The sequence below is a fragment of the Vanessa cardui genome, chromosome 13 (assembly GCF_905220365.1).
Source record: "Vanessa cardui chromosome 13, ilVanCard2.1, whole genome shotgun sequence".
NCBI lineage: Eukaryota > Metazoa > Arthropoda > Insecta > Lepidoptera > Nymphalidae > Vanessa > Vanessa cardui.
This window is the reverse complement of record NC_061135.1, coordinates 12213632-12229779: the sequence shown is the minus strand read 5'-3', so window position 1 is coordinate 12229779 and position 16148 is coordinate 12213632. Positions and strand designations below refer to the sequence as shown.

Here is a 16148-nt window from a genome sequence, read left to right as displayed (position 1 = left end):
ATAGATGTCCGTACGACAAAGTATGTGCCAAGTCTGTGTCGTGTAGACCTTACATTACATTATAGTTAGACCTGTACCGTAACTCCACGTCTAACTATAGTAACTAAGATGTTTGTATTGTTATAAATCTTGGTCTGTCTTTTGACTGAAAAGTAATTCAGAATTTAGTTGGTCGTAGGGCTTTGTGAAATTTTGTTTAGGTTATTCACTCATAAGGTACTCTAGCGCTTTAAATATTATTGTGTTCCGGTTTGAAGGGTGAATGATCCATTTTAAATATTGAAAGTGAGTACTGAGTTCCTTGCGGTTTTTCTCGGTAGAATCTACTTTCCGAACCGGTGTTACTTTCTCTTAATATAGTTGTTAAATGACGATTCAAAAGTCTACTTAAATAAAGTATATTTTGATTTTATAACAACAACATGAGATATAAATGTAAAGTTTGCAATGTTGGTCACATTGGCAATAAGGGATCCTTAGTCATTGTCTATGGGTGATAATTACTTACCAACAAACGGCAAATTTTCCAGTATGGCTTCCTTATATAACTGAAATGTTAATGTTGTTCCTTTAATAGTGATATATAACAGTGTCTCTTATCTCACAGTAACGGAGTCTGAGAATATGTTGCCCCGTCACCTGTCTCCGGAAGTGGCAGCTGCTTTACAGAGTGTGCGTTTCATTGCCCAACACATTAAGGACGCTGATAAAGATAATGAGGTGAGTGAACTTAGCATATTATAAAAACAGAAATCATTTAACACAACACAAAGAAAAGTCATAGAAATTACAGTTTTTGCATAATTAGTTCTTGAAACCTTAATGGAAATTGGTATTTGCTTGTATCGTAACTAAACGTGATGATGTAAATTGTTGACGTGTTTGGGATGATAAAGGTCTTATTCGTCTTAAAATATAGGATGTTTTTAAATATCATGGGACGTTCTTAAATTAAAAACGTAAATGAACCAGAAGTCATTAGTAAAGGTAAGCCAAGTTACTATTAAGGACTATGTACTGGGATAGATCTGGTTGGCGCCACGGGAAGGCTTTCGCACGCTATGCGTAACGAAGGGCCTGGGTAACTTTCTGAAGGTTTCAACGGCATGAAAAAAATCTTACGCTACATCTGTTAAAATTTCATCTAAATAAGTCCAGTCACTGCTGCGTGATTAAGTAACAAATATTTTAACATACAAAATGTCACATTTATAAAATTCATAACAGCAGAGTAAAAAGGGCGTAAACTCAAATTATTTTACAGACTCATACAATGAAATGGTTATCAGCGTCCTTTTATATAAAGAGATTATCACAATCATAATCTTAACGTAATGGAATGAAGCATTAGACACACGTTCCTAAATCTTTTGTAATAAACCTCTTCATTTACGACCCCTAAGGTTTTTGTTTTTGTATCTTTAGAAATTTCGAGGTAATGACGATTTTGATTCGATTCCAAACCTGTTCCTTAAAGGTAGAGAAAGGGAAGACCAGTTTAGTCCGGTTCTTCGATTTTAATAATAGTTCTAGTTATTCTATTAAAAAAATATTAATATGATTCTGTAAATACCACTCACTAAGTAATCACAAAAACTTAGAAACTATAACATCTACAAACTTGAAATTCGTCACATAGGTATCCTTATAAAAAGCATCCGCCAAGAATGTATTTTACTAAACCTCACTTTACTCCCTAAGGGGGTAAAATGGGGTCAGAATTTTCTGTTTTATACATTTCGCTCGGGTAAAATCGCAGGTTCAGCTAGTATTCTTTCGTTACATATGTATATGTTTATATATATAGGATGCTGCGTCCCGAATTCATTTTCTTCTATAACAGTAATATTTAAAAAAAGTAAAGTAACAGCCTGTACATTTCCCACTGCTGAGATAAGGCCTCCTTTCCCATTAAGGAGAAGGTTTTGGAACATATTCCACCACGCTGTTCCAATATGGGTTGGTGGAATGCACATGTGTGGTTTCCTCACGATGTTTTCCTTCACCGCCGAGCACGAGATGAATAATAAACATAAATTAAGCACATATATATAGTGGTGATTGCCTGGGTTTGAACCCGCAATCATCGATTAAGATGCACGCATTCTAACCACTGGGCCATTTCAGCTCCAGTAATATTTGCTTTAATTTAAATATTCATTGACATGTTTACAATGTTGTATAAAAATGTAAAGTGTTCTTTTAAATTTTTATAAATCTTTAACGCGGCGATATTGCCGTTACGGATGAGAAACGAATATTGCGTTTGTTGTTGAAATTTATAGTAAAAATGTCGTTTATTTATGGTTTGTTTAAATATTCACGACCTCGTCGAGTCGTAATAGTATCTCTGAGCGGGAAAAATACAAGCGATGAACGATAATTTAAGATAAATTGTCACTTCGATATTATTTAGTAGCTTACGTTGAGTTTATAATTTAAATGACGTATTTCAAATTCAAAAATTGGAAAAGTGCTTTAGCATTATACTAGCTATCCCGGTGACAGTACTTGCTTGAAATTCAATTTTTGATCCAAACTTACACACGCCATTCCATCATCACTTGTTTTATTGGTATAGTAAAAGCAAAACAAACAGACATAGTAGACATTTATAATATTATGTTAGAGTAGATTTTTGGACCGATAGATAGATTTCGATGTCATTGTTACGATCAGTGGCGGATTTACAAATTTGCCGTTAGTAGGCTAGTAGGCTATTCAATTTTTTGCCGCCCCTACTGACTCTTGAAATTCAATACGTAAGCAATACAAGTAAACAAACAGACATAATTACTTTTGTAATTATAATGTGATATTACAGTTCGCCTTTTGGATTTTTTGATCAAGGTGTGTATTCAATAACAATTTTACTATAATATATATAATAGGCAACATAATGTGTCGGTATTCTTGAAAAAAAGTCACGTTTTGTATTTTAGTCAAACAAAATGTTTTTATTTATATTTTAATGTAGATTGTATTGTTTTCAATTAAGTAAGATCATTCATTCGTTCATTCAAATTATTTAAAAGAAGTTTTTCCTTTTTTATCCTTTCGTCTTTGACATTGGATCACTAAAGGGAATTCCGACGGTGAAGTCACGGTTCCTAATTAAAAAATCTTGCTTTTTATTCCATTTAATTATTTCTTCAATCGCGATTTGACCCCTGTTGAACTCTCACAGTATAAAGGTATATTTTTGTTTTTTGGCTACGTAACACACATTTTTACCCATTCCTGTTGAGAACCTTGTATAGTATTTAAATCTATACTAATTTGTTTATGGTATAGGTTGGCGGACGAGCATATGGGCCACCTGATGGTAAGTGGTCACCATCGCCCATAGACAATGACGCTTTAAGAAATATTAACTATTCCTTACATCGTCAATGTGCTACCAACCTTGGGAACTAAGATGTTATGTTATGTTGTCCCTTGTGCCTGTAGTTACACTGGCTCACTCAACCTTCAGACCGGAACACAACAATACTGAGTACTGTTATTTGGTGGTAGAATAACTGGCCCGTTTTTGCAAGCCCGTCTGGGTGGTACCTACCCAGACGGGCTTGCAAAAAGCATTACCACGAAGTAAACTAATTTTATAAATGCGAAAGTAACATTGTCTGTTTATCTGTTTGTTGTCCTTTCACGGCTAAACCAATGAACCAAATTTATCTTATATTATAAGTTTGGTATGAACTTAAAGGAAGGATGTTTGCAACGTTTTTTACACATCATGATCTTCCTTTAAAATTGTGAGAAGCCGCGTGGAGAAGCAAACTCTTCCCAAAATAATATACAATTAAGATTTTTACATCATAATCGTTTTTATTTTTTATTTTATATTGTTCAAGTAAAATACTACAAGTCTAGTAATCAATACATATTATAAAACAAAGTCCCCCGGCCGCGTCTGAATGTCTGTGTGTTCGTGATAAACTACAAAACTACTGATCTGATTTTCATGCAGTTTTCAATAATAGACAGACGGTATAGGTGTAGGTAGTATATTTATTAAGATTTTTATGTAAATAAGTTGATATAGAACGACAATTGGTAAGCATGTCGGAAGAAAGAAAAAAAAATGTAAATAAAAGGTAAAAATATTTAATAAATAAACTTTATGTTCACTCGTGCGAAACCGGGACAGACCGCTAGTGTTTAATATTAATAACATAGAATATATCTCATGAAAGATAATTCTAGTAACTAAACCATTTCATATACGGTATATGCACCAACAATGAGAGTTAAAGCAGGGTCCACGGTTTGTGGTTTCACGCTGGCTCGGGTCAGCGCGGAACAGGAAGCATGCTGGAATGTACTCTACTATAAAGGACGAATCCATAAATAGTCGGTAACATCAAAGGATTGTGATTATCACAATAGATGACCATTTTAAAATATGTTTTATTGACTCTATATATGATAGTCTTATTAGTCTAGTCGCTACATATAAGGGCAAATATCCGAAGGTTTTTGGTTCAAAAACAGTAACAGCTTGGAAGTAAGAAGTGTGCACATTCCCGTGTTTGAAAGTATGTAAAGGCTTTGGTGAAGAAAGAAAAGAGTAACTATTGAGTTTCTTGCCGGTTCCTCTCGGTAGAATCTACTTTCCGAAACGGTGGTAGCTTTACTTAAAATAGTTGTAAAATGACGATTCAAAAGTGCTTGTAAAAGCTTACTTGAATAATATATATTTTGATTTTGATTTTTGTTGTGCCCGAACTCGATTATGAGAGTGAGAGAGAATGCATTTACGAAGTTGCCTGGTCTCTCTTGGTCACCCTGACCAAAATCCACCAAGATGATATAATATAGCAATATATTTCCTTGTATACGCAATGATTCATTCACCCTTGAAACTAGGACACAGCTATGCAAAGCGGAAATCTCCTTATTGCTTACTAAATTTAACGAAAACAAAAAAAAAAGCGAACAAAAGCGTTCTTATCTCAATCTCTTCCAACCATCCTTTGAGGTACAAAATAGAGAATAAATTAACTTGGAATATTTAAAGTGGACTAAGTTAAAACATTTTAATTTTGGAAACTGAATATATCATCCATATATGTATATACATTTCGTATTCGATGATGGAAAACTTTCATGAGCCTACGAAAGGTATAGTATATACCCAACTTAACAGCATACGTTTTCTTAACAACACCAACAACAACAATAGCCTGTAAATTTCCCACTGCTAAGGCCTCCTCTCCCTTTGAGAAGAGATTTTGGAACATATTCCACCACGTTCCAATGCGGATTGGTGGAATACACGTGTGACAGAATTTCTATGAAATTAGACACATGCAAGCTCCCTCACGATGTTTTTCTTCACCGCTGAGCACGAGATTAACAAACACAAACTAAACACATGAACAATCATTGGTGCTTGCCTGGGATTGAACCCGCAATCATCGGTTAAGATGCACGCGTAAAATTATTATCCATTAATTCGTGTTGGAGCACCGTAGAAGAATTAGCTTCAAACCTCAATGGGTGATAGCTTAAGCCCAGACGTGGGATATTGACAGTTTATTTTTTCTTAGTTATTTTTATTATCTTTATGTCTTCTTTTAAAATAATACCAAGTATAATATTGTGGTTTTAAAATACACGCAAATTGAACAGCACTTCGTACTGGAAGCTATTTATAGGGGAATTTTAATTTTACACTGTTCCCTCCGCACTATGTACAGTCGCGTGCACAATTGCTTAAATCATAAAAATGTAGGGCGTGTATAAACTTTTACGATAAGAAAACTCGGTTCGGGAGCGCTCGTTACAAGTATTTAAGATTAAACTTTGAAATGAAAACTTAAGTAAAGGGAACTTTTTGGCTTAGTCCCTATAATGTATTACTACATATTATCACAACGCCCTCTTCACTCCTCTCTTCCTCTTCCCCTTCTTCTCTTTCGGGCGTTTTTTCTAAACAAGGTATATCTATACGCGGGCGACTACCTACCCGCTACCCGCTGGTCCGACCAGATTGAAAATATAACGGGACTCAATATTCCGACTGCCCTGAGAATAGCCAAGAACAGAGTGGTGTGGAAGCTAGTCGACACATCGGTACAATGACGACCTCCAGTAATGAAGGAATACGAAAAAGAAAAAGATCTTAAGGACCATCAACAGTCACCACATTTGTGTAAATGTATGTGGTTACCATCGCATATGAAAATGGTTACCATCGCAGTAAGAAACATTAACTATTCCTTACATCGTCAATCTGCCACCAGTCTCGGGAACTAAGATGATATGTTGTCTTAAATTTTCGCGATTATTACACATTTAATTAAAACTAGTTTTATTTAAAAGATGATATGTCCCTTGTGCCTGTAGCTATACTGGCTCACTTAGAAACACATAAAAACATATTTATACATAATATAAAGTGTGCGTCTCTTTGAGACGGCCAGAACATACATATAGGTACAATACACATGTATATTTTTTTACTAAAATAATTTTATAATAATAAAATACTAGAGACTAACGACATTAGGTTTTGTTGTATACTCATTATGTAGTTTAAAACAAAGTCGCTTACCACTGTCTGTCCCTATATTTGCTTAGATCTTTAAAATTACACAACGGATTTTGATGTGACTTTTATTAATAGAAAGATTGATTAAAGAAGAAGGTTTATATGTGTAATACATGTAAAATATAGTAGAGAAATACTGAAAAGTCTAGAGGTTTTAAAAGTAATGTCGTAAAAAATAAATTCTGTAGTAAATCTAGTACTAGAATTACACTCGTGTGAAGACATGGCAGGTCGTTAGTTCGCTTATATTTTGTTTAAATATACTAAAGTATGCTGTACTTGACTGTACCTCGTAAATTACAGCTACATGTCTTTTGATAAATGTTTTATTTACCTTATTCTAGCCGTGCGAAGCCGGGACTAGTAAGTAGTTCATAATAGAATTGTAATGTGTGTGTTTGTTGCTTTGCTCTTTATGCAACAGTGGTTTAATGATTCAGTTTCAAAATTTAAAATAAAATGGTATCTTTGGAAATCGAAGCTACGTATTTGTGTGTAGTATATTTTCTAATTATTTGCTTAAAATCTTTAAAACTGGTTTAAAAGTATGATTTTTCTTTAATTACGGTTTAAAATTTTAAAACATTTTTTCCTCGATTGTACTTACGCTAAAGTAATCTTGTACTAAAAAAAATATTTCAGGAAAATTTTTGTTCATTTAAATAATATCGCAGAAATTACCTGCCAGTTTTAATTAATGTTATTTTGCTTTATTAAATGTTATTGGAAATTGAAATAAATTGTCTTTGACGATTTTTATCTTGCTTTCATTAATTTTTAATCTAAAAGATAATTAAAAATCGTGTAAAATATGCCATTTATAATATTTTTGATTAAAAAAAAATTAACAGTAAAGTTGTTCAAATCCGAAATAAAGTAATTGGAAATTCATTTATTTAAAAATAATTTATGTGTATTCTAATTTTATGTCTAACTAGCTGTGCCCGCGACCTTGTACGCGTTTGAATTTAACAAAAAAAAAATTATTTTAGCCTAAGTTACTCCTAGATTTTACTAATACTATAAAGACTTGGTCTGAAATAATTGACCACTATTTTTACTATTAGGCAAAATTGAACCTTAGTGTTTGGTATTATAAACCAATATGGAAGCTAAATACCTATTTGGAACACGCAGTGTTTGTTTCTTAAATATTTTATAGCTTTTCTCTTTGGTGACATTTTTTAGATTAAGTAATTTAATGTAATTAGTGTTAATGTAACTTCTTGTCAGCTATGTATTTAATTTTTGTTTAGTCATCATTACATAGTATAAAACGAATTTGCTTACCAATATCTGTTCCTATGTATGATTAGATCTTTAAAAAATTACGCAACGGATTTTGATGCAGTTTTTTTTAATAAATAGATAGAGTGATTCGAGAGGAAGGTGATTATACACACATGGACATATGTATAGTAAAGAAACACTGATAATTTTAGAAGTTTATAATGTGATGTCGTAAATAAACAAATTCTGTAGTATATTAAGTAGCAGTATTGCACCCGTGCGAAGCCGAGGCGGGTCTCTAGTTGTATAATATACGTATAACATTTCATTATTCTTATATTGTCGATATTGTGATTCGCACACAAAGTCGCAAGTATTCGATAATCGAAAGTAAAAGCAAAGTGAAAATTGAACAGCCTGTATAAGGATTCAAATGGTCCAGCAACCCAGTGACCCAGTACCATTGTTTCTCGATCCGAACAAACTGAATGTTCGAGATCATATGATATTTACATTGTTTGTTAATTTTTCAGGTCATATTTGCAGTTTCATTGTCACTTACCCGCGTTTTTATGCATTTCGATATGAAAAAATATCCGAATCCATCATTTTTTTTTTATTTATATAAGGTATGAAAATACCAGTTACCATTTACGTTTTATTATTTTATGATCGTTAAGTGGTAGAAATTCGACCAATGTTTTGAAAATGAAAATTTGAATTTAACGACTTTAAAATTTAATTTTTATCTGTGCTAATATTTTTTTATAAAAATCGCTTTGTTCATTTTCTCTCTTTTTTTTCGTTCTTTCTCGTCAAACGCACTGAAGCGAATTGTATGAAATTTGATACGCAGCAATCTTGAATCCCAACGAACCACACCCACAGGCTAAGCTGCGGGCGAAAATTAGTACTATATAATATATGTTTTATTTAATTATTAATTTATTTAACAAACGAAAGTTCTTAAAAAACAAATGTTAAAATGGAAGTCAAGTTCAGTAGAAGAAGAAGTAATATGCGTATTTGATGACTTTACCGATGAAACAATTGAAATCAGTTCTAAAGCATTTATGCTGAACATATAACATTCTTTAATAAATAAAAACCATATTTTTCATAAGAGAGTCAGAGCCAGACTCAGAGCCTCCATCTGATAAACATATTATACATAAGAATTTTCAATCACATGTTATAATCAATGCGCTACTAAAAAGGGTAACTTAGATACTTTGTCCCTTGGGCCTGTGGTTTCGCTGGTTCAACTTACCCTTCAAATCGGAACACAAAAATACTAAATCTTGCTGTTTCGTAGTAGAATATATAATGAGTGTTACCTAGAAGGGCTTGCACAAAGTCCAGCTATAAAAATGTTTGCCATGAAATAAATCTATTAAATTAAATCAGTCCAATTAACTTCGAATACATTGAAACTTAAAATTTGACTTGGTTCATCTATGTGATCTGTAATTTTTTAGTATTTCTTAAGAAAATAAATTTCTGCATAGAATTATTAATGGTGAGAAATGATAATTGTATAACGTACTAAAAATATGTTAATTTACTTAAGTTTTTTTTAATTATTTTTAGACCATCGAAATGGGAGCTTGTATTTAAAATGTACTTTTTTTCCTATTAATTTATTTGTTTGTTATAAATATTGAAAGGACTACACATCCTTTGATCAGCAGCCTCGGGGACTGAACCGGTAACAGAATTTTCTTTTATATTTCATGTTCTCCACTAGAGATAAAATTTTCCAATATAAAATATCATCGTACGTTATTCTTCCATTACGTTGACAAAATTCTGAGAAGTAATCCGAATATCCGGCAACAGAATAATCATAATAAGATACAGTCAACTACAGGAGTATGTATTTAGATATATGTACATAAATTATAAGAAACTAGACGTCGCCCGCGGCTTGGCTCGCGTTTTAGGGTTATTATTAAAATACAATATATATTCAAGAGTCGAGATGGCCCAGTGGTTAGAACGCGTGCATCTTAACCGATGTTTGCGGGTTCAAACCCAGGCAAGCACCGCTGATTCATGTGCTTAATTTGTCTTTATAATTCATCTCGTGCTCAGCGGTGAAGGAAAACATCGTGAGGAAACCTGCATATGTCTAATTTCAATGAAATTCTGCCACATGTGTATTCCACCAACCCGCATTGGAACAGCCTGGTGGAATATGTTCCAAACCTTCTCCTCAATGGAGAGGAGGCCTTTAGCCCAGCAGTGGAAATTTACAGGCTGTTGTTGTTATATATTCTGCAATGTTATGTATGTACGACAAAATATTAGTGATTTCATGAGAAAATGTGATACTCATAGCATTAGTACAAGGAACAAACACAAACTTGTTACTCCTGTTACTCGATTACATAGAGTCAGTAACTTCTTTGTGGGGCAATGTATACGGTTTTACAACAGGATCCCAGAAAGCGTTCAAAATGCCTCTGTTGCCAAATTAAAAAAAATATATTAAGGAACGCTTCTGTGCAAAAGGTTATTATAAAATTAGTGAGTTTATGATATATAGCACACCTTGGGAACGAAACGATCGCCTCCTAGCTATTTCATCTCATATTAAATTGTTTATATAATATATGAGACAAACAAAAAAAAACCCGCTGAGTTTCTTTCGCCGGTTCTTCTCAGGTCAGGGTATTTTCTTTTCCGAACCGGTGGTAGTGTTTCAATTGACCATCAATAAGAAAGTGTATTGCTTCTTTATTGAATAAAGTTATTTGAGTTTGAGTTTGAATTATGTATTAGGCAAAAAAGTAGCCTATGTCCTTCCTTCAAGTTTACGTTATAGCAAATTTCGTCAAATTCGGTTCTTTGGTTGGAAAGAGCGACAGACAGACATTTGAGCTACTTTCACATTTATAATATTAGTTCAGATTAGTTTTGTATGTATAGCACGACACAAATTAGATGTAGCATGGGAAAATGCAATGGAATGAAAATAAAATCGATTACTGACGATTCACACAACCAATAGAAATAGTTCCCTATCGCGCCATTCGACGCCATTCGTCGCTATAGATTCACGCGTCAGAGAAAGCGAGTGCATGTTAATCGACGCGTCAAATTGACGAATATATTAGTTCGTATGATATTACAAGTTATTACGTTTGTACAAAGATCATATTAGCATGAGAAATTAATATTGATAGTTTGGGATAGCGTACTCAATTCGGATGGGATCGGTTTTACGAATTTTGCCGATGCGACATCTAAGTTGTGTCGTACTATACAAGCATTTCTTCACAAATGTCTGGATATATTAATTATTTAAATATTGGGCGTATTTTATCAAATCGTAGCGCAGGTGATATTTAAGAGTAAAGCTTTAAGTTTTATTTTAAAATAAAAGTCCAAGAGATGGCAATCTGGATCATCCAGATAGAGATCAGTCACAACGCACGCACGACCTAACTTGATTTTTGGGACAACCCTATCTGGGTAGGTTTACCCTATCATTGTAATATATAGTACCGGTAGAACATAGTATAGTTATATTTCGAATTGAAGGTTAACTGAGTTCTGTAGTTACTCTTTTTTTAATTGTAAACTTCTTTAGTCCATAAATATATAAACATGCATGTACATAATTGTAGTTCGGAGTGTCAATAGAACAGAAAACCAGATTGATGTGAATGATTTTAATTTAAGCGTTAGGAACTTTTAAATTTTATTACTAAAAGGAGCTGAGATGGCCCATTGGTTAGAACGCGTCCATCTTAATCGGTGATTTCGGGTTCAAAACCAAGCAAGCACCACTATATATATGTGCTTAATTTGTGTTTATAATTCATCTCGTGCTCAGCGGTGAAGAAAAACATCGTGAGGAAACCTGCATGTGTCTAATTTCATCAAAATTCTGCCATATTTGCATTCCATCAACCCCCATTGGAACAGCGTGGTGGAATATGTTCCAAGCCCTCTCCTTAATGGAAGAGGAGGCCTTAGCCCAGCAGTGGGTATTTTACAGACTGTTACTTTACTTTATTACTAAAAGTTCGAAGTTCTAAGTTGTATCAACAAACCCTATAACTGCCAATAATCTTTAAATGAAATAAACATGTTATATATGTTGTATACACACGTCTGTTTGTCATATAAATTGTGCCTAATGTGTTTATTGCCTTATCTATCAAAGAACGAGCAGCAAATATTTACAATTTTTTACACTATTTGCCATTTAAATCGAAAATCGCGGGTGCGACATACAAGAAAAATATTCAAAGGTAAAATAGAAAAATACCTCAATATCGTAAGGTAAATAAATCGAGACCTTGGATAAGAACTGACGAGGAAATCTTGGTCGCCAGATGTTTGTGAAATTTATTTGTTCGAACGAACGTAGCACGTGTTTCGTTGATTTTGCCGTTCTTGATTGTCGGAACTCGAAACGGCAGTGTAAATAAACTACATATATTTTATTTTGTATTTCGAACTAATTTGACGGTTGAATGTTTTTTTTTGTCTCGTTGATATTTTGAAATAAGGCAAAGGTTTGCGAACATAGAGGTTTTATTAAAAAAAAATGGCATTCTAATGTTAACATCGTCATGATATATTATGCATGACATACATAGTCACGAAAGCCCAGTTGAATTACGATATCTTCTACAAGAACTGCTTTTAGGAATATGATTTTACTGGCATGCATATATGTACATATTAAATATATCCCAAGTACATTATTTATCATCGCGACTTAAAAACAAACTCATACGATTGCAGATATCCCAGGTTTAAAACCGACTCAGAACATTAAATGTTTGAGTATAATCTGTGAAGAAATAGCAGGAGCAGAAAGTTGGATGTCAGCTGTGTTTTTTTGTTATTTATACAAATTTGTCAAGGACTAGCAAATGAATTTGATGTTAAATGGTCCCATCACTAATGCGCCATCGACTAAAAATGTGCCTTGTACTACAATATATATAGAGTTTATTTTTGAATTCTTGCCAGTATCTACTTACTACTTATATCGATAAAATATAACACGAAAAATGGCATAAAATAACCCCTTGAATAAGTAATATTTTAAATTTAGTTTTAAGACCATACTAAGTCTAATAAACTATGTGAAATAAATTTAATAATTTCTGTCAAGCCATCGCGTCACTTAAATAATGTCAAAAGCTTCGTTGGAAAATCGTCAGAGTTCCTAACAGTGTATGCGTCTCAAATCTGCACTGCAAAGCGTGTACTAGATTTTAATTAAAGCAAGGCACGTAAGCGTGAAGTTCTTTATAGACCACGACATGAAAGAGATAATTATGATAAAAAATAGCCTAATTATAGACAAGAGACGTACAGACAGAAAGAAAAAGTCGTGTGTAACAACGTATTGTATACTTATTACAGGCTAAGTATAAAAGGTGAAATCATAGGAGAGCCGAGATGGCCTAGAGCGCGTGTATCTTAACCAATTGTTGCAGGTTCAAACCCAGGCAAGCACGACAGAATTTGCATGTGCTTAATTTGTGTTTGTAATTCATATCAAGCGCGGCGTTGAAGGAAAACAACATGAGGAAGCCTACATGTTTCCAATTCACTAACCCCATAGGCACAGCGTGATATGCGTGGTACATGGTAATATGCTCCTAACCTTCTCAAAGAGAAAGGATGCCTTACCTTAGCAGTAAGAATTAACAGGCTGTTTATTATATATGAAAACATTTACGCATAACGGATTCATTGGTAACATGAGGGTATAATTAATGGGAAGGCGTATCAATTAACAAATTACGTAACACAGCATGCTCCCAAATGCTAGCCGTTCAATAGAAGCTATTATTACGCCCTTATATCCCAAGATTGGTGCATTGACATTGTAAGGAAGTGTGATATAACTGTCAGTGACAGTGTTTATGGCCGAAGTTACTTAAGTTGCTGTAATTTGCTAGTAAAATAATAAAAAATATATATGTTTATAAAGAATTAAGTCGAGGTGGACTTACTGTTATAAAGCAATTCAATCATACCACAAAATTGTTTGATAGACGTAATTAGTCCGGTAATTATTTTAAACGCTTACTTTTGTATATGTTAGATAAAACAAACCTTGGGGCGTCACGGTAGAATGCGCAAGCGATCCCGTGATGCAACCCCTAAGAGACGGAGTGGGTACCGCTGGTATTTTAGTGGGTATACGGTGCCTTAAGCGTCGGCGAGCCCCACATACCCCCCTACAATACAACATCATGTGGGGGAAAGGCGTAATGTTTTCCAGCGAAAAAAAAAGATTGCTCCCTTTCGTTATTATAACAATGGAAAAAAGGGGTTTGTTAGACGATATTTGGGCTCTTTATTGTAATGACTAAATCGTGGGACATATTTGAAAACCATAAGATAAAGATTGAACACAGTTGACATTGGTGATAGTATTTGTAGTGATAGTTTTGACGATGTAAACACTATGTACGAGAAATAACGTTCCATTATATGCATTATCTATATTAAAATTATTAATGTGAAAATAACTCTGACTGTCAGTATGTCGCTCTTTTTTATGACATAGGTGGAAAACGAGCAGGAGGCTCGCCTGATGGAAAGTGATTACCACCGCCCATGGACATCTGCAACACTAGGGGTCTTGCAGGTTTGTTGCCGGCCTTTAAGAAAGGAGTAAAGGAGTACGCTCTTTCCTTGAAGGTTCCCCTGTCGTATCGGTTAGAAAAAACCGTCGGCGATTTTCATGACCAATGAAAACTTGATGAAATTTTTTGCCTAACATATTTGCTAACACTCTTAAATGCAAGCGTGGTTGTTGACGTTTCTTTGTACGTATTATCAAACTACCAAATAGCATTTGCGTGACCACGTAAAGACCAGTTAAAATTTGTAAGTGTCCATGTTTAAATGATGCGATTTGTCGTGATGATTAATTAAGAAGGTCGTATACATTTCTGTTGCAACTAAATTTCGACGACCTCCGTGGTCGAGTGGTGTGTACACCGGTTTTCATGGTTACGCCACTCCGAGGTCCCGGGTTCGATTCCCGGCCGAATCAATGTAGATTATCATTATTTTTCTATGTTGTCTTGGGTCTGGGTGTTTGTGGTACCGTCTTTACTTCTGATTTTCCATAACACATTTGCTTTAGCTACTTACATTGGGATCAGAGTAATGTATGTGATGTTGTCTCATTTATTTATAAATATACCATTTCGATTCATCTTATTAATGGAACTAGAAAGAGTAATATGTATAATGGAAGTCAATGGCTACTAATAAATCCATTCGTTTGGCTTATTTATTTTGTTTTGATAAGTTCTTATATACTAATACTTATATGGACTTAGTGGGTTTCTCGCGAAATTTTGACTGATTGATTTTTCTTTTGGTTTCGAAAACTGTGGTAGGTTTCATTTTAATTTCATTTCATCGTAAACTGCAAGTCACACATCAGAATTTGACCTTGAATTTATAAAACCTTATTTAAATGACACTTAGGAAACACTGGGTTCGTTGGAATTAGAGTTTATAAAAAAAATATTTTAAATTTAGTAATTTCGCCGTCACGACATGTCGTATCGTCTAACGAACTCAAGTCTCGCTATAGAGAAATTTCAACATTAAATATTCAGGAGGTATTAGAGGATAGAGTGTTAAAATATTATGTCACTTGCTGAAGCTTCTAAATCATTGTTAATATTGTATTAAGTCCGTGCTAATTACGTCTCCATTCAGCTTAACATTTTAAGGCATTTCATATATTTAAGCCTGAATTTAAATAGCAAATAGTATATCATTACTTCTAATATTTGGGTTCAACAGTAACAGCCTGTGAATTTTCAACAACAAACAACAACAGTCTGTAAATTTCCCACTTCTGGGACCGGGCCTCCTCTCCCTTTTGAGGAGAAGGTTTGGAACATATTCCACTGCCCTGTTCCAATGCAGGTTGGTGGAATTCATATGTGGCAGAATTTCTATGAAATTAGACACACACAGGTTTCCTCACGATGTTTTCTATCGATGATTTCCACACAAATTAAGCACATGGAAATTCAATGGTGCTTGCTTGGATTTGAACCCGCAATAACCGATTAAGATGCACGCGTTCTAACCATTGGGGCATCTCAGTGAATTGACACTGTTGGACAAAAGTTTCCTCTTCGTCTTCATTCAAGGCCATTAAAATTGCACTAATGTTTTGTAATGGTTTTGCAATACAATTAATTATATAATGTGACCATATTAGAATATTAACATGATAAATGTGAAAGTACCTCTGTCTGTCTATTTGTCGCTCTTTCACTAACAAACCAATGAATCGAATATGATGAAATTTGGTATGAAGCAAACTTGAACTCCAAGGAACTACGTA

At 33.9% G+C, this 16148-nt stretch overlaps 1 protein-coding gene across 2 annotated transcripts in view; it reads left to right on the top strand.

Annotated features, from left to right (window-relative positions):
• The window catches only part of LOC124534815 (acetylcholine receptor subunit beta-like 2), a 61425-nt gene that overhangs the window by 26145 nt on the left and 19132 nt on the right, over nt 1–16148 (top strand). For both annotated transcript variants that reach the window (XM_047110835.1, XM_047110834.1), the window contains one exon: nt 608–720. In XM_047110835.1, coding sequence (XP_046966791.1) covers nt 608–720 — 113 coding nt within the window. The remainder of the gene's footprint in view (nt 1–607; nt 721–16148) is intronic.